The following is a 21,895-nucleotide window of genomic DNA, read 5'->3' as shown; positions in this document are numbered from 1 at the left end:
CTTTCTGCCTCCCAGAGTGATGGGATTACAGGTGTGAGCCACTGTGCCCAGTCTCACCCATTTTTAGATCCTCATTCATAGTCCGCCCATTTGTAGAGATCTGTCCACATACCTCTTGCCCTAACTTCCTTGTCACCAGTTTTCTAATTCTGTTCTTTGAGTCCCTGGCTGTTCTCGTTTAGTACAGCTATTGGCCAGTGTCCATGAATCAGTGTAGATCTACTCCTAGCTATTTCTGCTGAGCAAAATGACCAGGCGGCTGCACTGAATGAAGCTGTGCCCATTGGGAGGATTTCCACCCATCACTATTCTTCAAGGCTACCCAGAGTCAGAACAGGGCCGTTAAGACTGTAATTGTCTACTTTGGATGACACAGCGTATTGTGCGGTAAAGCCCTACACGGCAAGCCCTAAAATGTTTTCTTTCTCTGCCAGCCAGTCCTGGAAGACTTCCTACAAGGCCACACCTGTGGTTGACAGAAAAGACCATGTGGGCCTAGGCTGAGCATGAGCATCTAGCCACTGGTGCAGCAGGTTCCTTGTTCCCTGAGCCAGTGCCCCAGCCTAGTCTCATACCTACCATTTCCACTCAATATTTGGAGGCTGCCCTGTGGGCTTGTCCTGTATCACAACCATTACCAGTCATCTGCCTGTGCATGCATCCCCAAGCAACATTTAATGTTCTCTAAATGAAATTACACTGCATATGTTCTGTGTATCATGCTTTTTTTCACATCTGCTCCTGAGTCAGATAACATCTTCTGACTGTAATTAGCATTTTTTAATGTAAGTTTTTCATGGTGAAGCTTGAGATTCTGATATAGGAGGAAATTTTAAGAGGAGCTGTATTATACAGAGAAAATACTAAAATAGAGAAAACAATTTGCCCTATATTTCAGGTTAAGAATATTATGATGTTTGTTTTGCAATATTAAGATTTCCTACCATTACATGTCATTAAAGGCTGGTTTTATAGAAAAGGCAATGTCTTTTGATAAACAGAAATTAAGTGGAAAGCATTATCATAAAAAGATACATGATAGTTAAATAGGAAAAATTGAATGACTTCAGTTTTGAACTGTTCGTTAACCCTGAAAGAATTGTTGTTGTTATTTTTAGAAATACAAAACCAATCTGACTTACTGAGTCTTAGTGGAAAAACACTTTGTGTGACTGCGGGATCGGCTCCCCCTCTGATCAACAGTTCTAGTACTCTTCTTTGTCAGTATATCAACCTACAGCTCCTGAATGCAGAGCCACAAGGTATGTGCCTCCTCACAGCAGGCAGACTGTGGGGTGCTGGGCATTGAGGTTGTCTTTAATATTCAAATATGTGTATATTTCTAGTCGGCTTCAAAGTATTGCTTTAAAGTGTGGGCTCTCACGCTACTTTGGGGAGCAACCACAGGCTTTTCTTTTGGTGTGTTATAGAGACCCTCATCCATCTGGCATGGTTAGGAAATGAAAAAATTGGTTAGGTAAAAATTACAACTAAATTGTTTGAGTGCCAAAACATTTTAATCTCGAATTTTACTTTTCTTTTCTGGGGAAAAATGTTCTGAAAACTTGTATACCTCCATGCCTTAATCAACAGACTAGATTGATAGTGATTTTTGACTGTATACTGAGTATCTGCTCCCCAAGCTCCTGGGCTTTTATATAAGTTTTTTTTTTTTTTTCTTTTTCCTCTTCCCCTTCACCTCTATTAAATGTTCAGAGCTGTTTCTGCATGGACTACATCTTCAGCGGTCACACTCATGCTCCTGGACCCACTGCTGGCCTCAGCACTGCCTGTTATTGCTGTCCGCAGTGGCCACCTCTTTTGGAGATAGAGGGTGAACTCTCGAGATTTAATCCAGTTTGTTCTTCCTTCCACAGAGTGTTTAATGGGGACAGTGGGCACTCTCCTGCTTGAAAACCCACTTGGGCAGAATGGACTCACCCACCAAGGTCTTCTGTATGAAGCAGCCAAGGTGTTTGGCCTTCGGAGCAGGAAGCTAAAGCTGTTTCTGAATGAGACCCAAACACAAGGTAAGGAGATTGTGGACCGTAAGTTTTTTATTTTTGTTGAAAGTAGATTTTGATGCCATTAACCATTTGTAGCATATACGTGTAAGACAGTACTATTGTTATCCTGTTTTGTTATTCTTTCCCCAGAAATTTACCATAATATAATTTTCTTTTCTTTTTTTTTTGTTGTTGTTGTTGTTGTTGTTTTTTGAGACTGAGTCTCACTTTGTCTCCCAGGCTGGAGTGCAGTGGCACAATCTTGGCTTACTGCAACCTCTGCCTCCTGGGTTCAGGCCCGGGGCTTCAACCCAGGAACAAGGATTCTCCTGCCTCAGCCTCCCGGGTAGCTGGGACTACAGGCGCCTGCCACCACGCCTGGCTCATTTTTGTATTTTTAGTAGAGACAGGGTTTCACCATGTTGGCCAGGCTGGTCTCAAACTCCTGACCTCAGGTGATCCGCCCGCCTCGGCCTCCTAAAGTGCTGGGATTACAGGCGTGAGCCATGGTGCCCAGTCAATAATACAATTTTTTAATAGCAATTAGAAGGATAATTACTTTTTGCTAAATCTAAAAACTACATTGGCGTGTTATTAAAAATACATGCTTCTAGGTAAATCAGCATATTTGCTGACCCTAAAATTGTTCTTTCCCCCAAAAGTCAAAATTGTCACAGGGTTGTAAAATAACCTGAAGCAAACTTACAGCTGACATTATACCTCCCTTTACAGTTTATAAAACATGCTTACCTGCATTTTCTCCTTGAGACACGTAACACTGTGAAGAGCTAGGTCATCAGTTGACATATTCCACATTCTATTATCTAGAAAATAGAAATTAAGGATGGCGACTTGCACTTACTTGCTGGTGTCAGGCAGCGTATTTTCTCCTCCTCCCGTTCTCCCACTTAACACTATTCACTTCTGAGATTTCAGCTTCTGTGGCTGCTCTGTCAACTTCTCTGTTGACATCCTCACCCTACCCTCTGAGTTTCGTTCTGTAATCCTGCTACACATCAGACATGTTCACTTTAATATTGCTGCCACTGCAACCACTTCCCCAGACAGCTTCCCTTTGTGGAATCTGTTTTTTTCTGTTTATACCCATTCTTGACATCTCAACTCAAAACTTTTACCATCCTATCCTTTTATTTGTAACACCTGATAGCCTGGGATTTATTGGGCTTTCTGCGTGCATCAGTATTTGTGTCTTTCGGCACTTTTGGAAATTTCCAGACATTACCTTGTCCAACTTACCTCTTATTCATTCTCTCTGGTATTCTCTCCTTCTAACACCTTGTTTAGACATATTTTAGATGGACTTTCTCACTCTATCCTACCTCTTATTCTCTTTTCCTATTTTCCTTCCTTTTGTCCTTATATACTACATTCTGGATTATTTTGACTTTTTTATCTTACCCTTGTTCCTCTGCAGGTAAGGTGCTTCTTTTCTCTGCTTCCTTGAAGATTTTCCCTTGTCTTTTACTTTCTGCAGTTTATGATTTCCCTAGGTGTACATTTTTTGGTATAAGGCAGTCTTTATTTCTATTACAGTGTTTTGATTTTTTTTTTTTTTTTTTTTTTTTTTTTTTGAGACTTGGTCTTGTTCTGTCACGCAGGCTGCAGTGCAATAGCTCAATCACAGCTCACTGCAGCCTCAAATTCCTGGGCTCCAGCGATCCTCCCACGTCAGCCTCCCTAGCTAGGACTACAGGCCCGCACCACCATGCCCAGCTAATTTTAAAATTTTTTTGTAGAGACAGGGCCTCACTATAAGGTCGAGGCAGGTCTTGAATTCCTGCCTTCAAGTGATCCTCCCACCTTGGCCTCCCAAAGCGTTGGGATTATAAGTGTGAACCAGTACACCCTGCCTAATTTCTACCATTTCATTCTATTCTTTTTTTTTTTTTTTTTTGAGACAGAGTTTCACTGTTGTTGCCCAGGCTGGAGTGCAGTGGCACGATATCCCAGCTCATTGCAACCTCCATCTCCTGGGTTCAAGCGATTCTCCTGCCTCAGCCTCCCAAGTAGCTGGAATTACAGGCATGTGCCACCATGCGCAGATAATTTTTGTAATTTTAGTAGAGACAGGGTTTCACCATGTTGGCCAGGCTGGTCTCGAACTCCTAACCTCAGGTGATCCACCCACTTGCGCCTCCCAAAGTGCTGGGATTACAGCGGTGAGCCACCACACCCAGCCCATTCTATTCTTTCTTAGAGTTTCCATCTTTCTGTTTACATTGCCCATCTGCTGTGCTTGTTGTTATGTTTCTGTTGAAGCCTAGTTTTAAGAAGCATATGTCTAGTTCCTTGGAGACGCTGTCAACCCAGACACACTTTAAACTAGATCATTTTGGACCATAGGGAGAATGTTAAGAAAGCTGTGACTGGGTAGGCGTGGTGGCTCACTCCTGTAATCTCAGCACTTTGGGAGGCTGAGGTGGGCAGAGTTCAAGACCAGCCTGGCCAATATGGTGAAACCCCATCTCTACTAAAATTAGCTGGACGTGGTGGCGCATGCCTGTGATCCCAGCTACTTGGGAGGCAGAGGCAGGAGAATCTCTTGAACCTGGGAGGCAGAGGTTGCAGTGAGCTGAGATTGCACCACTGCACTCCAGCCTGGGCAACAAGAGTTAAACTCTGTCTCAAAAAAAAAAAAAAAAAAAAAAAAAAAAAGCTATGACATTCCCAGTCATACACAAAGGCCAGGAGTTGTGATGGAGACAGGATCTGTCTATCCCTACTCCAAAACAAAGCTAAGTGAGGTGATTCTCTCTGTATTGGTTTCTGTGGCTGCTGCAACAAATTTCCACAAATGGGATGGCTCAAGTCAGCAGGTTTATTCTCTCACAGCTCTGGAGGCTAGACACTGAAATTAGGGTGTCAGAAAGGCCACAGTCTCTCTGAAGGCTCTGGGGGAGAATTCGTTATTTACTACTACTAGCTTCTGGTGGCGCCAGGCATCCCTTGACTTGTGGCCGCCACATCACTTCAGTCTCTGACTCCGTGGTCACATTGCCTCCTTCTCTTCTGTTTCCTCTTTTTCCAAATAAAGTTACATTCACAGCTCCTGGGAATTTAGAACCTGGGCATATCTTTGGAAGGCCATTATTAACCGATTACATTCTCTTCACTTTTTCTCTTGTGGCGAAGGAACTTACTCAAATTAACCCTTTTGCTATGGGTTTCTTATTTGAAGTTCCAGTTTCTTCAGCAGAGATTTGTTGGACTTTCCAGTTTGTATATACCGGAGGCTTTTCTTTCCCTGCTTTCCTAGCTCTTTAGTGCCAACCAAAAACATTAAACCACCAGACCCCATTATTTTTGGCCTCCGTGGAATTCTCCCATTTTCTTCCTGTGCAGCTATTTTTTTAAATTTAGTTGCATATCATACTTTTAAATTTTCTGTCATGATGTTAAATACTAAAGCTGTATTTCTTCTTGGGTTCCTCCCTCCCTCCTTGGGTTTATTTTCAGTGACTCTCCTTTGTCGTTTTCCCTCTCATATAGTTTCGGGCCTCATCATCCATCAAAGTCACCAGTCTGCAGTCTGTACTCTTCCACCAGAGCTATCTTCATGAACATTCCTGCCTCGATTTTGTTCCCTTGCTTAGAGCCCCCAAAGCTCCTTATTCTCTTATGCTTCAGAATCTTCCCTTCCACACAAGATCCTTCCTGCTCTGGGCCTTCCCTGTCTTGCTAATTCTGTCCATGAGTCTTTCACTCTATCAAAGGCTTTTTTCACTCTCCCTCGAACACACTTGGCTCTTTCGTTGTGGTATGGTAGTAAAGATCATCTAATAATGTAGCTTTCTATTTTGATAAGCTTATATAAAACTTTAGAGATAATTCTTAACTCTTTTCTTGTCCCTCAAATCCATTGGTCACCAAGTACTGTTGTGCAGTGGAGCTGAAGATGACATTTATCTCTCACTTGTTCTTGCAAGTAAATGCAGTGGCATGATTGAACCTGGTCAGGGGTAGAATCATGTCTGTGTGAATTATGTATTTGTAATACTACCTGCAATTCACATAACCATTCTTAACCTATGCTGCCTTTCTGTATTCTCTTTACTCTGTGACATTAGCTAGGCAAAAGTTTAGTAGGTGAGAGCTTTTAAATGTTTAGTGATTTACCTAAGATTACCACAAAGTTGGAACTTTTTCTAATTCAGTATCTTTCGAATCTAGTATCTATAGCTTTGTTTTCATTATGCCTTTTCTCTCAGAATTGTCTTTCATAAAGTATCAATAACTTGGTAAATTAGAAGAGCCACAAAATGTTGACCATTTTAGAAACCCTTAGATGTCTTCTTGCTTGCTCCACTAAACTCTAAACATCATCTCCAGGTCCTGTAATTATCTATTAAGGAAGTAGCTTTCAGAGTATTCTCACATCTAGGATTGCCTGCTAGGTAGTACAAGAGCTATTTTTAAAGAAAGCTCATCTATTTGCTTTAAATTCAGATCTGGCTAGAAGCAAAATGCTCCACAGTAGGCAGATAACTTTAAATTTTTTTTTTTTTTTTTTTTTTTTGAGTTGTATATTCAGTATATTTTAATCAATTGCATTTGGGTTATATTTTTGGATGCTCAGAGTTTTCATCATTGGCAATATTGGATCCTGTATTCTTTAACATGATCCTTTGGTAAATTCTTGCTTTCTCACATAGCAACATGTCCTAGGCTTATTATGTACTTTTACTTCTCCAGACCTAGAAAATAGCTGTTCTTCAGATTATAGAGAATCATATTTTGAAACCACATATCTGGGATACTGAGTTGGCACAGTTTCTAGGCTTTTTTTGTAGATATAGGAAGTATCTGTGTATGAGAAAAAATAACCATCTTGGCAGTACCCAGAGTTAGCCAAACTGTGAAGTGATGGCATAGTTCTCCAGAAGGCTCCAGGAGTTTTCCCAAAATCTAACTCCACCTGCAAGGAGTGAGGGTTCTACTCAGGAAAGCATCCACACAAGACCCCCATCACTGGTGGCACCAACTGCAAGTTCCAGGGATTTTACTAAACCACCCTCAGGTTCAGTAAACTGCTAGGAGGACTCAGACTCACTGACAGATATTACACTCATGGTTTGAATTAGGGTAGGGAAAAGGATACACATTAGAACCAGCGAGAGTGAGCTAGAGAGAGAGACCCTGGAGTCATGGATAATGTTTCTTCCTCTCATCCCTTACATCTGACAACACAGAGACTATATTACCAACCAGGGAAGCTCACTCGAGCCTTGGGGTGTCCAGTTTCTGTTGAGTTTTCGTTCTGTAGGCATGATTGCTGTCTTTCTCAGCTGATATACCATGTGACCCAAAGTCCCCATCCTAAATCATATACTTGGTCTTTCTGTTGTGGCCAGCGCTACCCTGAATCGTCTCATTAGCAACAACTATCAGGTTTGGTGAACATACCCACTATGAGAAACAAAGACTCCTACTAGGAAATTCCAAGGATTTAGAGGTTCCCCTCAGGAGCTGGGACAAAGGGCAGAACTCTTAGGATAAGGCCAAATTCCTTACTACACAAGCAGTTAACATTTTTTAAAATATTCACCCCCAATAGGTAAAATACTGATTTTTTTTCAACTTTTTCTTTCCATTCTAGAAATTACAGAAGACATCCCCGTGAAGACTTTGAATATGAAGACTGTGTATGTTTCTGTATTACCAACAACAGCAGACTCCTAGCATGCACTTATCAATGTTGTTCAGTCAGCCTTTCCCTGATTACACCCATCCCCTACACATACGTGCACATAGACACACACATGAACACAAGATATTTCCTTCAGGTGGGTGTAAAATAGGCTGCTTGGATTGAAATTCAAATGGGATTGATTAGGCAAGTAACTTGAGACCTCACAGTAATCTTCACACTTAACCTTAGACACCTATGCGGTCATGTTGGGAGCAGGTTACAATGTTATCTCAGCCCACAGTTTACTTCTATACCTGAGTTCTTAAGTACAGAAGGTAGAAGTGATTTAAATGGCACAGTATATATATCATTTTCTGGCCTTTTAAAATTTATTTGAGACCTCTTGATTCCTAAATGGATGTATTAAATATTTCTGCCACCTGGATTTTCCTGGATAATTGGATGGAATATTTTAAGTTTCAGTAAAATCAGAACAATAAAGAAACTCAGATATAAATGTGTTGAAAGTAACTCATTCTCCCATAGATAAATGAAACTTGAAATGTGTAATCTTTGAAGAACATAAAAACTTCATGGTGGTTTCTGTATTAAGACAGTGGACTAGACATCTAATAAAACTTCTTTCCAAAATCCTGGGTGATAATTTGAGTCCTCCGAGAAGCAGATGACATGACAAAGTTAGATGTGCAAGAATTTATTAGAGGAAACATAAATGGAGGATAAACGGGAGATGGAGCAAGCGTAGGTCGAGAGAGCCTTCAGACTGCAGTGTGGGTCTGACACCTGTAAAAAGAGAAAACGAAGATTGATTAGCAAAAACTTAGACTGCAGTGCAACTCTGTAAGACGAAGTCTTGATCAGGCCAATGGAGAGTTCCCAGGCAAGGATTCCTTTTAGTAGAGTTCAGAATTGGGCAGAAATAGCCTGGCTTTGTTTCTCTGACTTCCTCAAGTCAGTGTCTGGGAGGAGACCAAGGGGAGCGTGGCCTTCGCACAAATGCCTTGATGGATCTGAAAGTACCAACTACACTCGTCACGTCAGATTCTTTTGAAGGGAGATCTGAATGATACATCCCTATGGCTGCTACAACAGATGTATTACACAAAAACCCACAAGTTGGAGAAAATAGAGGAAACAAACAGAACTTGGGGAATTGGAAAGCAGATAGACGGTGTTAACTAACTTGGTAGACCCAGGAAACCCCAGTTCTAAATCAATGGAGAAACTAATAAACTTACTTACATTTCAGAATTCACAGCACCAGTTACCTCTGGGATGAAAGGTGGAAGAGGCACAGAAATAGGGACGATCGCATGAACACTGGGAAGCCTTATAGCTTCTCCCATTCCCACGTTGCTAAGCAACTCTTCCCCCCACCGTTGGCATCTGGAAGGTAAAAAGTGACTGGTTGGTAGAAGTCGGAGTGAATAGAAGAAGTACTTGTAAGCCTGGAGGATTCCTAAAACCAACCCTCAGGTTAGATAATTTGCTAGAACGATTCAGAACTCAATGAAAGCTATTGTGTTCGTGGTTACAGTTAACGACAGGGAAATGTTAAAGATCAAAATCAGCCAAAGGAAGAGAAGAGGGCAGAGCCTGGGAGAAGTACCAAACACAGCTCTTGTCCTGTCTCTCTGAAGTCAGAAAGCATTACTGGCATCAGTGTGTGACAGTATGCACAGAGTATTGCCAGCCAGGGAAGCTCATCCAAGCCTTGGAACCCAGAGTGTTTATTGAGGCTGCTTTACATATCCATGATTGATTGTCCATGTGGTTAATCGCAGTCTCTAGGTCAGCTGATCATGCATAACCCAAAACCTCCACCCTAAATCACATTGTTGGTATTTCTGATGTGTTGTACCCCCCCACACCATAAGGCTGTATAGATTTGTCCCACCCCAGCCATAAATCATACTATGAAGGCTATTCAGTATGATTCAAGATCCCCAGGTTAAACAAAGGCATTCCCATGTAGCATAATGATCCGCCTGTCTTTGCCTCCGAAAGTGCTGGGATTACAGGCATGAGCCACTGCGCCTGGCCCCCTAACATTCTTGACCAAAGATCACAGAGCGCCTTGACCACTCTATGATGCAGCCAGCTACAGGTTTTTCCCTGCAGGTTTGAACCCAAAGCTGGGCCTCAGCATTGATAGAGATATCTAGGTTGTTTGCCTAAAACACGGAAAGAAACTGCCTCTGGCCTTGAGATAAATTCCTTCAACGCTGACATCCGTAAACTCCAGTCCCCTTGCTGCAGACGTACCTAGGGAGAAGCTCCTTGTCTCTTGCTCTCCCTCAAACGTACTGCTGCAGCCTCTGTACACAGGTTCCTCTAATAAATGTTTTGGACTAATCACCCTGGCGTTAGTGCTTTTCTTTGGAATCCCAACTGACCCCATCTTGGGATGGTTTGGGGCACTCCCTTCTGGGAATTCCCCTGCCACCATTTTGGGGGCAACTCTAGCCGTTGGCTTGGTGAGACAAAACAAGACTGTGTGGAGGTCCGGTACGATGGCGCATGCCTGTAATCCCAGCACTTTGGGAGGCCAAGGTGGGTGGATTGCCTGAGCTCAGGAGTTCGAGACCACCCCGGGCAACATGGTGAAACCTCGTCTCTATTAAAATACAAAAAATTAGCCGGGCATGGTGGTGGGTGCCTGTAGTCCCAGCTACTTGGGAGGCTGAGGCAGGAGAATTGTTTGAACCCAGAAGGCAGAGGTTGCAGTGAGCTGAGATCATGCCATTGCACTCTAGCATGGGCAACAGAGGAGACCTTGTCTCAAAAACAAACAAAAAGGCCGTGTGGAGCACGAGGGCTGGTGTATTTTGCTCTTTACTCTGGGCCAAGTCCTACTGTAAGTCCTCATGTGTATTAGTCTTCACAATCTCCCCCAGTCCCTTTTCTTTTCTTTTTTCTATTTTTGAAACAGAGTCTCCTCTGTCACCCAGGCTGGAGTACAGTGGCATGATCACAGCTCACTGCAGTCTCAACCCCTGGGGCTCAAGCAGTCTTCCCACCTCAGCCTTCCTAGCAGCTGGGACTACAGGCATGTGCCACCATATCTGACTAATGTTTTGTTTTGTTTTGCTTTTTTGTTTTTGTAGACCCAAAGTCTCACTATCTTCCCCAGAGTGGTTTTGAACTCTTGGGCTCAAGTGATCCTCCTGCCGCAGCCTCCCAAAGTGCTGAGCCCATCTCCATTTCTTTTTTTTCTTTTTTTTTTTTTTTTTGAGATGGAGTCTTGCTCTGTCGCCAGGCTGGAATGCAGTGATGCGAGCTTGGCTGACTGCAACCTCTGCCCCCTGGGTTCAAGTGATTCTCCTGCCTCAGCCCCCCGAGTAATTTGGGACTACAGGCGAGTGCCACCACACTCAGTTAATTTTTGTGTTTTTAGTAGAGACAGGGTTTCACCCTGTTGGCCAGGATGGTCTCAATCTCTTGACCTCGTGATCCACCCACCTCAACCTCCCAAAGTGCTGGGATTACAGGCATGAGCCACCATGCCTTGTCACATCTCCATTTCTTCAAGAGAGGAGGCCAGAGCCCAGACTGAGCTCCTTCCCTCAGAGCAGCCCTGGGATTCTGGCCCGTCTGAGCCACCATGAACCACCACACTGAACCCAGGAAGGGCTGCTTCCTCCTCTTACAGGCTAGCAGGTGTGGGAGGAGAAGGGCAGGGAGGGCGTTTGTGTTCACTTGTCCTGTGCTGTCCAGGACAGCAGCCGTGGGCCACACACGATGATTGTGCACCTGAACATGGCGAGGCCGAATTGAGTTGTGCCGTGATTAGACAACATGACACACCAGATTTTGGAGATTTACCATGGAAAACAATGTGAACTATCTCAATGATTTTAATCTGCATTATTGTTGAAACAATAATTTTTTGACATACTGGGTAAAATAAAATGTATTATTAAAATCAATTTCACCTATTTCTTTGTAGTTGAATGTTGTTACTGTAAAATTTAAGGTTACATATGTGGCTCATGTAATATTTCTTCTGAGCAGCATGGCTCCAGGAGGGTGGACATTGAAACTACTCTCAGCGCGCACAGTTGTGCAGTGGAGCTGTGCTGCCAACTCAGACCTGGGGACTGCTGTCATCTCCAGTTATGGAAACAGGTATTCCTAAGAGAAACACCAAGCCTCTTCCACCTAGGGACAGATGTTTTATTTTATTTTATTTTAATTTTATTTTATTTTATTTGTTGAGATTGTGGGGGGGCGGGGGGGGCGGTCTTGCTATGTTGTCCGGGCTGAAGTCCTTCCTGGCTGCAAGGTGAACTACCTGTCTTGTCTTCCCAAAGTGCTAAGATTACAGAGGTGAGTCAATGAGCCAGCTGGAAACAGATGTTCATGTCCTCCTCTCATCTTCTTCCCAAATTGCCCTTGGAAACTCTTGACAAGTCTTGGCCCGAGTTCTCTACCTCTTCCTCACCTATCTAGAAAAGGCAACTGGCAGCCGGGCGCGATGGCTCACGCTTGTAATCCCAGCACTTTGGGAGGCCGAGGCGGGCGGATCACGAGGTCGGGAGATCGAGACCACAGTGAAACCCCGTCTCTACTAAAAATACAAAAAATTAGCCGGGCGTGGTGGCGGGCGCCTGTAGTCCCAGCTACTCGGAGAGGCTGAGGCAGGAGAATGGCGTAAACCCGGGAGGCGGAGCTTGCAGTGAGCCGAGATCGCGCCACTGCACTCCAGCCTGGGCGACAGAGCGAGACTCCGCCTCAAAAAAAAAAAAAAAAAAAAAAAAAGGGCAACCGGAGCCCAGAACACCTGGAGAGATGACAGCTTTCAAGGTGCAGAGATAAAGAGGTCCCAGAAAGGAGATGCATTTTGGAGATTATGAATTCTCTCCCTAGTGGAGAGAAGGATAGACAGGCTCCCCCGCAGGTTTCACCCTCTCCTTTGTTCTGGAACCTGCCGCTGCCTAAGGAATTCTTTGGCAAAAAACTGCTTCCTGGGTCTCAGGGGTCGGACATGGGGAGGGTCAGGGCGGGGTCAGGGCCTGTCTTGGGACGGGGTTAGGGACTGGGTTCAGCGCCTGTCTGGGGCTGGGGTGAGGGCGAGGTCAGGACCTGTTTCCCAGGAGTCCGGGCCGGGAGTCACCGCCCGTTTCGGGGGTCAGGGTCGGCTCCAGTTCCCCTTCCTTCTGTCCTCCCGTCAGGCGATGGGTGTGGGGTCAACGCGGACCAGAGCCCAGCCGGGGCCCCTGCTCTGGTCTCTGCTGCCGCTGCTGCTCCTGAGCCCGGAGGCCGCCCCTGCCCCACAGTCCCGCGTCCCCAGCCCCTCGCAGGCTCCGGGGGAGGCCAGAGAGAGCTCGGGGGTGGCCAGAGAGAGCTCGGGCGCGCAGCAGGGCCAAGGTCCGTTGGAAGCAGAGAGTGTGGGGCTGAGCCGGCCTCGGAGGCAGAGGGCAGGGGGCAGGGGGCATTTGAGGGCTCCACTGGGCCACGGGGGCACGGGGTCGAGGGCTCGGCACCGGGTGGGGTAAGGAGTGTCCGGGAGAGGCAGGCGTCACGGAGAGATGGGGGAACTGCAGGCTAGAGGCGGTGGGGAGAAGGGCGGGGCTCTGGGCCTGGTGCCAGGGCCGGAAGTCACCCGAATCCGTTGTCTCTCTCTCCTCCCCTTCCAACCAGGTGGCTCCAGAGAGGACATCAAGCAAGGTGGGTCAGGCTTCCCGCTCTCGGTCCCAGGACTGGGTGTGGGGTCCACGGAACTGGACCGGGCGCCAGGGCCTGGTGCTGGGGCTGGGTGGAGGGAGACAGCACCAGGACTGCTGCTGGGCCCCGGGAGTGGGGTGGGCCCTGGGGTCTCATGTCCGCTTCTTGAGGCCTGGAAGGGTAGGCCAGGGATCAGGACACTGCCTCTCAGGGGTCCAGGCCTGCAGCTCCCCCTCCTAGCTGTGAGTCTCAGAACCAAGGATGTCCACATCAGCCCCACCCCCTCACCTTCTAAAAATAGAAGATCAGGAATCAGAGAGGGAGCAAGTTTCCCCAAGTCACACAGCACAACAGACTCCTGCCTGAGAATCTCTCTCCCTGGGATAATGGGGTGAGGTGCGGGGGTGGCACAGCCACTTGGACCCCTGAGACCTTCAGTTCTTTGATCTGCAAAGTAGGCATACAGGTGTTCTGATGGAGGGAAATAAAGTCCCAGGGCTGGATTCCAGTCCACCAGTCCTTGTCAGGTCCGGATGAGCTGCTGTGGCCACCCTGGGTCAGCCTTGCCCTGCCTGCCAGACCCCTGGGCCCTCATTCCCACAGAGCCTGCTCAGTTGTATTCTGTCATCTGGTCCTGGTAGTGGCCATAGAAGGCAGATGCTGGAGTAGCCCTCAGTCATTTTGGCCAGGTCACCTATTCTTTGGCCTTGGTTTTCCCATCTGTGAAGAGAGCAGAGGCCTCACTGTGGTGGCATTCATGGGCACCACTAGTGTCTCTAACAGGTCGACCGGGGTGTCTCCACAGTGTGTGGGAAGCCTAACGTGGTGGGGAAGATCTATGGTGGCCGGGACGCAGCAGCGGGCCAGTGGCCATGGCAGGCCAGCCTGCTCTACCGGGGCTCGCACCTCTGTGGAGCTGTCCTCATCAACTCCCGCTGGCTGGTGTCGACGGCCCACTGCTTTCTCAAGTGAGTCCTCCTTCCCTGGGCCCCAGCAGAGGGGCTGATGGGGAGGAAGATGCAAGGGATGAGGAGGGTTAGGGGGCTGGGGGGGTTATGCCTTTCTTCTCTGGGCTTTGCTCTGGGGAAGTCTGCTGCCACCAAACTGATGTGGTGCCTGCCTTTGACCCGCAGTCCCCTCCACCAGGACTGTCCTCCCCATTCTCCACCCACTGCCCCTCCATCTGCCCAGAACCTCCTCATCCTTCATCCTCAGCTCTGGCAGGGAGTTCCCTGGCCCCTATGTCTGCTCAACCCAGACGTGTGAGAGCATTGGCAGTGTCTGTGCTGGCCACCTGCGGGGCTTCTCTTCAGTGTCCACCAGGCTCCTGTGAGTCAGACTCCAGGCAGGGACTGGGGACTCTGCAGGTAGCCAGCAGCCAGGCGATGCTTTTTTTCTGTAAAACTATGCCTGGAAGGAGCTGTGCCAGGGTGCATGCATGAGTGGGAAGAGTGGGGCCCCCTGACCCTGGAGAATGACGTGGACAGTCAGGGGTGCTACTCCTCTGGCCCTCCTGAACCTGACTCAGTGCCCAGCTTCTGAACAGTCATGGAGGGACTCAGAGGGAGAGGAAGGCATCACAGTCCAGGTCTGGAGTCAGCTTGGGCACTTAGTGGCTTTGAGACTCCAACTGGGCGCTGTGAGCATCTCCTGGGTGTCACACCACCCAAGACCTTCTATGGCACAGAGTGTGACAAGACCCCAAGTGAAGGTGTCTCTATGGGAAGGCGAGGCACAAGCTCCAACAAGTAGGATGCAGGAGAGACGGCCCAGAGTGAGTGAGAAGAGCTGACCCAAGGCAGGGGCATCCAGAGAGATGCTGCAGTCTTGAGGGAGGATGAGGAGCTGCAGGTGCTTGCCAGGGGGGGAGGCTTTGGTATGGGGAGTGTGGCAAGGGGTTTCCTGGTGGCTGACCGATGTGAATAAAGCACAAAGGTCAGAAGTTTCATCACTTGTGTTCAGGATCAAGGAGAGCATCAGTTTCATGCACTCATCTGGGCATTGAACAAATCCTTTATGAGTGCTTACAACAGTGGGGAAGACACCCTTGGGGAGGGCAGGAAAGGTGGCTAGGCCAGGAAGCGGGTCATAGGTAGCCTTCAGAAGGGTCAGGCTGGAGCCAGAATTAAGCCAGAGCTCCTTTTGTGTAAAATAAAAGGGCTCGATTTGATGACTCTGTCAAGGACTTTCCTGGCACTAGGATTCTCTGTTCCTCTGATTCAAAGGTGTGCTGGGGAAGCCATATGTCCTGAGGTTGTGAGTAGAATATCCATTAGCCTCAATAAAAAAGAAGAGCTCCTGACTGTCAGAAAGGGGGATACAAAGCTGCCTGGAATCATGTCAGGGGAGAAGGACCCAGAGGTGTGTGGGCAGTTACATGTGAATGTAAAAAGAGAGTGCTGCCCCGCACTCCCAGAGGATGGTAAAAATGGGCCCTTCCTCCTCCAGCAAATCCCAGGCCCCGGAGAACTATCAGGTTCTGTTGGGAAACACCCAACTGTATCATCAAACCCAGCACACCCAGAAGATGTCTGTGCACCAGATCATCACCCATCCAGACTTTGAGAAGCTCCACCCCTTTGGGAGTGACATTGCCATTTTGCAGCTGCACCTGCCTGTGAACTTCACTTCCTACATTGTCCCTGTCTGCCTCCCATCCCGGGACATGCACCTGCCCTGTAACGTGTCCTGTTGGATAACCGGCTGGGGAATGCTCACCGAAGACCGTGAGAGGGGTGTGGGAGAGGCGGGAGGATGAGGGAGGGGAAGGAGAGGGAGGCAGAGGGGAAGAAGGAAGGATGGCTTAGCCAGGCAAAGAAAAAGCCACTGGACTTGGCCCTCTGTGCCTCATTTTCATGACCGGTAAGGTGAGGACCACCATGCTGGGGCCCTTCTAGTTCTGAAAGTGTGTGATCCCATAGCTTTAGAGTCCCCTGAGTCTCAGGCTCTGAAAGTCTGGGAATCTTTAACTTTTGAGAATCCAGAATCTGGGTTCTTTTGAGTCTTCATGGCTTTCCATTTTAAGGTTTTATTTATTTATTTACTTATTAATTTTTTGAGACAGAGTCTCACTCTGTCACCTAGGCTGGAATACAGTGGCATCATTTCATCTCACTGCAACCTCTGCGTCCCAGTTTCAAACAATTCTCCCGCCTCAGCCTCTCAAGTAGCTGGCATTACAGGCAGGCACCACCATGCCCGACTAATTTTGTATTTTTAGTAGAGACAGGGTTTCTCCATGTTGGTCAGGCTGGTCTTGAACTCCTGACCTCAGGTGATCTGCCCACCTTGGCCTCCCGAAGTGCTGGGATTACAAGCGTGAGCCACTATTTTAGGGTTTTAATCAGCCATGGGTCTGAGATAACTCGACTGAACTCCAAAGACATGCTTGGGGGCTGGCCCATTCTAGGTCACCACCAAACACTTGGATCGTCCCTTGCTTGGGAAGGTGCTTGGAAAGAGTGGAGAGGAAACACATGGTGGCTCTGCACTCTGAGGCTGCATGATCCAGTCAGAATGATTGCGACGTAGAACTGTTGACCCTCTCTGATCTTCACGTTGCTCTTATCCTAACCTGGGTCATTCATCTACTTCAGTCTTGTTACGTGACTGAATAACAGAGGAGAGAGCTGTGTGTGTTTTCATTGTTAGATGAGTAGAAAAGAAGTGTAGGCAAAGATTTATACACAAGAGTGTTTATTGAAGAAAGGAGTGTTTACAGTTTAGGGAAATGCTTATGGTATGATGTTAAGGGGAAAAGGAAGAACATATATTTAATTATGTGTAGGGTTAGTATTTCTCAGCAGAGGTGCTGTACGTATTTTTGATAGAATATGTCTTCAGTGAGTGGGGCTCTGCTAGCATCCATGGCCTTTGACTACTAGATGGAGGGGGTTCTCCCTGATCATCTGCTGGCTGGCCCCCAGCATTCACACACACAACTGGTTATGCCTTGAGGGGTAGAGGCAACATATACTTGTTTTAATATCCCAACCGGTGCTCCTGGGCTGGTACCACCATGCTGCATGACACTGATAGACCAGCATTTCTTGCCTGTAGCTTCAGAACTGGTCACCCAGCTTCCATTCTTCTGTGCCCCCACTGTAGGCTCCATGTGGATGAGAGAGTGTTACTTTAAATATTAGTCATGTCACTTCCCTGTTCAATATCTACAGTAACTTCTCATTTGTGCAGAATGAAATCCAGACATCTGGCCAGGCGTGGTGGCTCACGCCTGCAATCCCAGCACCCTTTACATCCCCCACCTCCCACCCCCACTTCACATCCCCCACCTCCCACCTCACCCTTCACATCCCCCACCTCTACTGCGCCCTTCACATCCCCCACCTCCCACTGCACCCTTCATATCCCCCATCTCCTGCTCCAGTCATGACATATCCCACCTTCCAATGCACCCTTTCCATTCTTCGTTTTTCACTGCAGCCATTACATACCCCATCTTTTACTGCAGGCTTCACATACCCCACCCCATCTTCTTGGGCCTCCTGGGTACTCCTTGAACATCTCAAGGCTATTTCTATCTCGGGGCGTTTAGCTGCTGTTATTATTTTTTTTTTTTCCTTAGCTTGCTTGTCATTCTAATCTTTGCATGAGTCACTTCTTTACATTTACTATTCAGTTTTTTTTTTCTCGGTTTTACTTAATCATGTGAGCTAAAATAGGCAACCCCCTCTATCACATCTTCCTGTTTTTTCTTCATATCACTTAATCTAAAATATTTTTTAATTTATCATTTCATATAATCTGTCACTTTCTACTAAAAATTATCTATATCATTAGCATGTAAAAGACAGCACCAGGATAGCTGAATAGAGAGCAAATAGATCAGTGATTGTGTTAGTAAATGGATGATGGATGGATGGATGGATGAATGGATAAATGGATGGATAATGGATGGCTAGAAGGATGGGTGACTGCATGGATGGAAGGATAAGTGGATGGATGGATGGATTGATGGATGATATTTGAGTTGGTAGATGGATATTTGGATAGATGTGTAGATAGAAGGACTGGTGAGGGGTGGATGGATGGAGTGGGTGGTTGTGTCAATAGGTGGAGAGGGTAGGTGGGTGAGTGATGGAGGGCTCGATGGCGAGATGGATGCAAGGATGGATGGATGGGCAAATGTGTGGAAAGTGAGTGGATGAATGGGCAGATGTGGGAAGATAGGTAGATGGAGGAATGGGTGAGTGAGTGGATGGGATGACGGGTGGAGAAGAAAGGTTAGTGATAGATGGAGGGAGAATGGATGGGATGGTTCATGAAAGAGTAAGTTGGTCAGTGAATAGTTGCTAAGTTCCAATAAATGAGTTGTGTTGGTGGGATTTGCCCCTTGTAGAATAAGAGAGGTGTGATCTATTGCTATGAGAGAGGTAGAGGGAATAGGATGACTATATGCAAAGGTTTGAGAAAATGAAGAGAAGCTTATCAAGGATGGGTAGCAGAGTGAAGCAGCATTTAAAGCTCAGCAGTTCTGAGAAAACCTATGTTTGGGGGGTTGTGGTTAGCAGTCAGGCAGAGTAGGGGCTCAGAGTAGCCTGAGCTTTCTTAGTTAACCTACAGGGCATGTCATTGACCTCCCCCTTATCTCTGCAGTGCAACTGTCACCACCCTTCTATCTCCAGGAGGGCAAGGTGGGCCTCATTGAGAACACACTCTGTAATACCTTATATGGGCAAAGAACTGGCAAAGGCGAGACCTACGCTGTGCATGAGGAGATGCTGTGTGTGGGGGACTTCTCGACAGGAAAGTCCATCTGCAAAGTGAGTACGGTCATTTCCTCTCTTCCTTTGCATATTCTCTTGTCCTCAGTTTCCCTTGGGATGGGTCTCTGTGTTGCCTCTGCTCTCTCTGTGGAGTCCCCTGGACTTCCTGTTTCCTCTCCTCTGAGTGTTCTCCTGGGCTCCATCCTTCAGAAGTCTCCCCTAGACTAGCCCCTTGCCCAGCCCATCCCAGCTGGAACATCGGTTGGAAGGATCTTCAAACAGCACTTTTAAATATATTTTAAACTTTTTATTAAAGCATTTTATATATATACACAAGAGTACATAATTAGTGAGTATATAGTTTGATGAACTTTCCTACACTGACACAACATGTTACTAGCACCCGAGAAGCACCCATGTGCCTCCTTCTTATCACTAATGCCCAAGGGTAACCAACACCTTCACTTTTAACACCTTAGATTCTGAACTTCCTGTAAGTGGAATTTACAGTCAGCACTCTCTTGTGTCCTAACAGTGTATTTCTGAGATTCGTCCATACTATTACACGTTGTTATGGTGTGTTCTTCATTGCTCTACAGTGTGCTATTGTGTGAATACATTGGATAAGTATTTGAGTAGTTTCCAAGTTGGAGGTATTGTGAGTAGCTATGCTATGTACATGTTTGTATTTGTCTTTGGGGCACAGATGAATATATTTTATTACATAGAATCCTATGAGTAGAATTGCTAGATAAAAAGATGTGTCTGTGTGTTCAGCTTTGGCAGAGGATAGCAAACAGCCTCCCCTCTAGCACAGGATGAGAGCTTTTTTCACCAACATTTATTCCTTTTCATCTTTTCTGATTTTGGCCATTTTGGTGAGTGTGTAGTGGTTTTTGGCTTAAAATTTTTTGTATGTTTATTATTATTGGATTATCTTCTATGAAGTTTCCCTTCAAGTTCTTTTTCTCCTCTCATTTTTCTGTTGGGTTGTCTATCTTTTTCTTCTAGGAGCTCTTTATATATTCTGGACATAAGTTCATTGTAAGATACATGGATTGTGAAGATCCTTTTCAACTTTCTGTAATGTCCCATCTTATAGGTGGGGAAATTGAGGCCCAGAGAGGAAAAGTGGCTAGCCTAAGTGAGGCAGTACAACCTGGGCCCAGGTGTTGTGACTCCAAGGCCAACCCTGCCTCCACAACCTCTCCCACAGGTTGCAGCCTCTTAAGCTGACATCTGTGGGCTGAGCTTTTGCATAGACACCACTGTGGGGCAGAGAGGAAAGTGCTGGGACCCTGGAATGAGAGGCATTGCTTCACCACATGTGCCTGCCCTGTGACCTGGGATGTTCTCTTCACCTTCTGAGCCTGGGTCCTCATCAGCTATGTCAGGATTCCAAGGCCTCCTCCATGAGGTGGTTGAAAGGATGGCGTCCACTTGGAACCTCAGAGCGTGGCCTTATTTGGAAATAGGATCTTTACGGATGTAATTAGCTAAGAATCTCAAGATGAACCCATCCTGGATTTAGGGTGGGTCCTAAATTCAATGACTGGTGTCCTTAAAAGAGGGGGAGAGGCCATAGAGACACACATGGAGAAGATAGCCATGTGCAGACAGATGTGGAGAGGGGAGGGATGCCACCACAAGCCTAGGAATGCCTGTCCTGCCAGAAGCTGGAACAGCCATGGTAGGATCCTCCCCTAGAGCCTTTGGAGTAGTGTGTCCCTGGAAGCATGCTGATTTCAGATTTGTGGCCTCCAGAACTGTGAGAGAATACATTTCTGTTGCTTCTAAGCCACCAAGATGGTGTCAATGTGTTATGGCAAGCCTTTGGAAATGAATATGTTTCACTAAGGCCACAATGCTAGCAAAATGATAGATTGAAAACTAGCACCAGGTCTCTCCTGCCCCCTAGTCTGAGCCCTGAATCCCCCTGGCCCATGGGAAGGGCTCATTGGCAGCACTGTTTTCAATATTGCCCAGCAAGCTAGCTGAGTAGTGGGAGGGAGCTCGGCTCATCTGCCTGCCCAGCGGGAGCCAGCTCCAGGCTTCTTGGTTTCCTGTCCACGTCCACATACTTTATTGTTCCTCCTTTCTGACTGTGGCCTGGCCCCTTCTCCTCACAGAGTCATCTGTATCCCATGGGGAGCAGGGAGCCTGCCCAATGCCCAGCCCTGGTGGGGCTCAGCCAACAAGTCCTTAGTCCAGCTTCCTTCTAGCCTGGTTCTCCACGAGCCTCTCTTGCGAAGGCCATGCCCCTGGAGCCTCAAGGCTAGCACACTTTGCCTGCCTGCTGGACATCCCACAGTGCCCTCAGCCCTGCCTCTCCTCTAGTTCCTTGCCCAGGCCGAGGACACCACTGAGGTGGACATCTCCTGAGTCTTTCAGCCACCACTGCCTGTCTGTGAGATTCTATCTGGATTCATCTCCTGCTGAGCCATCTGCTGTAGTCCCCACCTCCACCCCATGGCTCTCTTCTCTTCCCTGCATGGAGCACGCAAAAACAGCTTTGAGGAGAGACAGAGCTGCAGGGTGACTCAGTGCTTAGACTGCGGGCAGGACAGAGCTGGTTGCAGTCTTCACTCTGTCACTTGCATGTGCTGTGACCTTAGCTAAGTTTTCTCACCCGTGCAGTGGGCTTGCTAACAGCCTCCACTTCATAAGGTTCCTGTAGAAAATGTAGCCTGGCATTAAGCAGGTACTTAATAAGTGTTGGCTTCCATGTTCCTCGCCTTGTCTGTTTTCCTCTATGAGTTATACTCATTCTTCTGGGCCTATCTTAGACCTGCCCTTTCACTCAATGTGGGATCTACCAGGCCCAC

General features: G+C 46.9%; 3 protein-coding genes across 12 annotated transcripts in view; 2 read left to right on the top strand and 1 right to left on the bottom strand.

Annotated features, from left to right (window-relative positions):
- The window catches only part of IARS1 (isoleucyl-tRNA synthetase 1), an 87,866-nt gene extending 76,088 nt beyond the window's left edge, over window positions 1–11,778 (top strand). For 4 of the 6 annotated variants that reach the window (XM_032170298.2, XM_032762111.2, XM_032170299.2 and 1 more), the window contains 4 exons: window positions 1,119–1,262; window positions 1,878–2,030; window positions 7,624–7,669; window positions 8,927–10,033. In XM_032170298.2, coding sequence (XP_032026189.1) covers window positions 1,119–1,262; window positions 1,878–2,030; window positions 7,624–7,669; window positions 8,927–9,074 — 491 coding nt within the window. In that variant the 3' untranslated portion in view covers window positions 9,075–10,033. Of the gene's footprint in view, window positions 1–1,118; window positions 1,263–1,877; window positions 2,031–7,623; window positions 8,497–8,926; window positions 10,034–11,691 lie in introns of those variants that run through there. The other 2 variants (XR_009208973.1, XM_032170305.3) reach the window with 2 other exon arrangements.
- The window catches only part of SPTLC1 (serine palmitoyltransferase long chain base subunit 1), a 61,666-nt gene continuing 48,126 nt past the window's right edge, over window positions 8,356–21,895 (bottom strand). Inside the window, exons 8-9 of one of the 3 annotated variants that reach the window (XR_004250862.2) lie at window positions 8,920–9,063; window positions 8,356–8,460 (exon numbers count right to left, since the gene is read on the bottom strand). Coding sequence is in view for 2 of the 3 variants with exons in the window: in XM_058425289.1 (XP_058281272.1) it covers window positions 14,035–14,064 (30 nt within the window). In the remaining variant the exon portion in view is untranslated. Of the gene's footprint in view, window positions 8,461–8,919; window positions 9,064–14,019; window positions 14,065–17,400; window positions 17,446–21,895 lie in introns of those variants that run through there. The other 2 variants (XM_058425289.1, XM_058425290.1) reach the window with 2 other exon arrangements.
- The window catches only part of LOC116478819 (putative serine protease 47), a 44,822-nt gene continuing 35,636 nt past the window's right edge, over window positions 12,710–21,895 (top strand). For 2 of the 3 annotated variants that reach the window (XM_032170314.2, XM_058425285.1), the window contains exons 1-5: window positions 12,711–13,047; window positions 13,321–13,347; window positions 14,150–14,312; window positions 15,793–16,070; window positions 18,961–19,127. In XM_032170314.2, the coding sequence (XP_032026205.2) occupies window positions 12,855–13,047; window positions 13,321–13,347; window positions 14,150–14,312; window positions 15,793–16,070; window positions 18,961–19,127 (828 nt within the window). In that variant the 5' untranslated portion in view covers window positions 12,711–12,854. Of the gene's footprint in view, window positions 13,048–13,320; window positions 13,348–14,149; window positions 14,313–15,792; window positions 16,071–18,960; window positions 19,128–21,895 lie in introns of all 3 variants that reach the window. The other variant, XM_032170312.3, reaches the window with a different exon arrangement.

Source organism: Hylobates moloch, unplaced genomic scaffold (genome assembly GCF_009828535.3).
Source record: "Hylobates moloch isolate HMO894 unplaced genomic scaffold, HMol_V3 SCAFFOLD_12, whole genome shotgun sequence".
Taxonomy (NCBI): domain Eukaryota; kingdom Metazoa; phylum Chordata; class Mammalia; order Primates; family Hylobatidae; genus Hylobates; species Hylobates moloch.
Note: the sequence above shows the minus strand (reverse complement) of the source record. Positions and strands in the feature narration are given on the sequence as shown.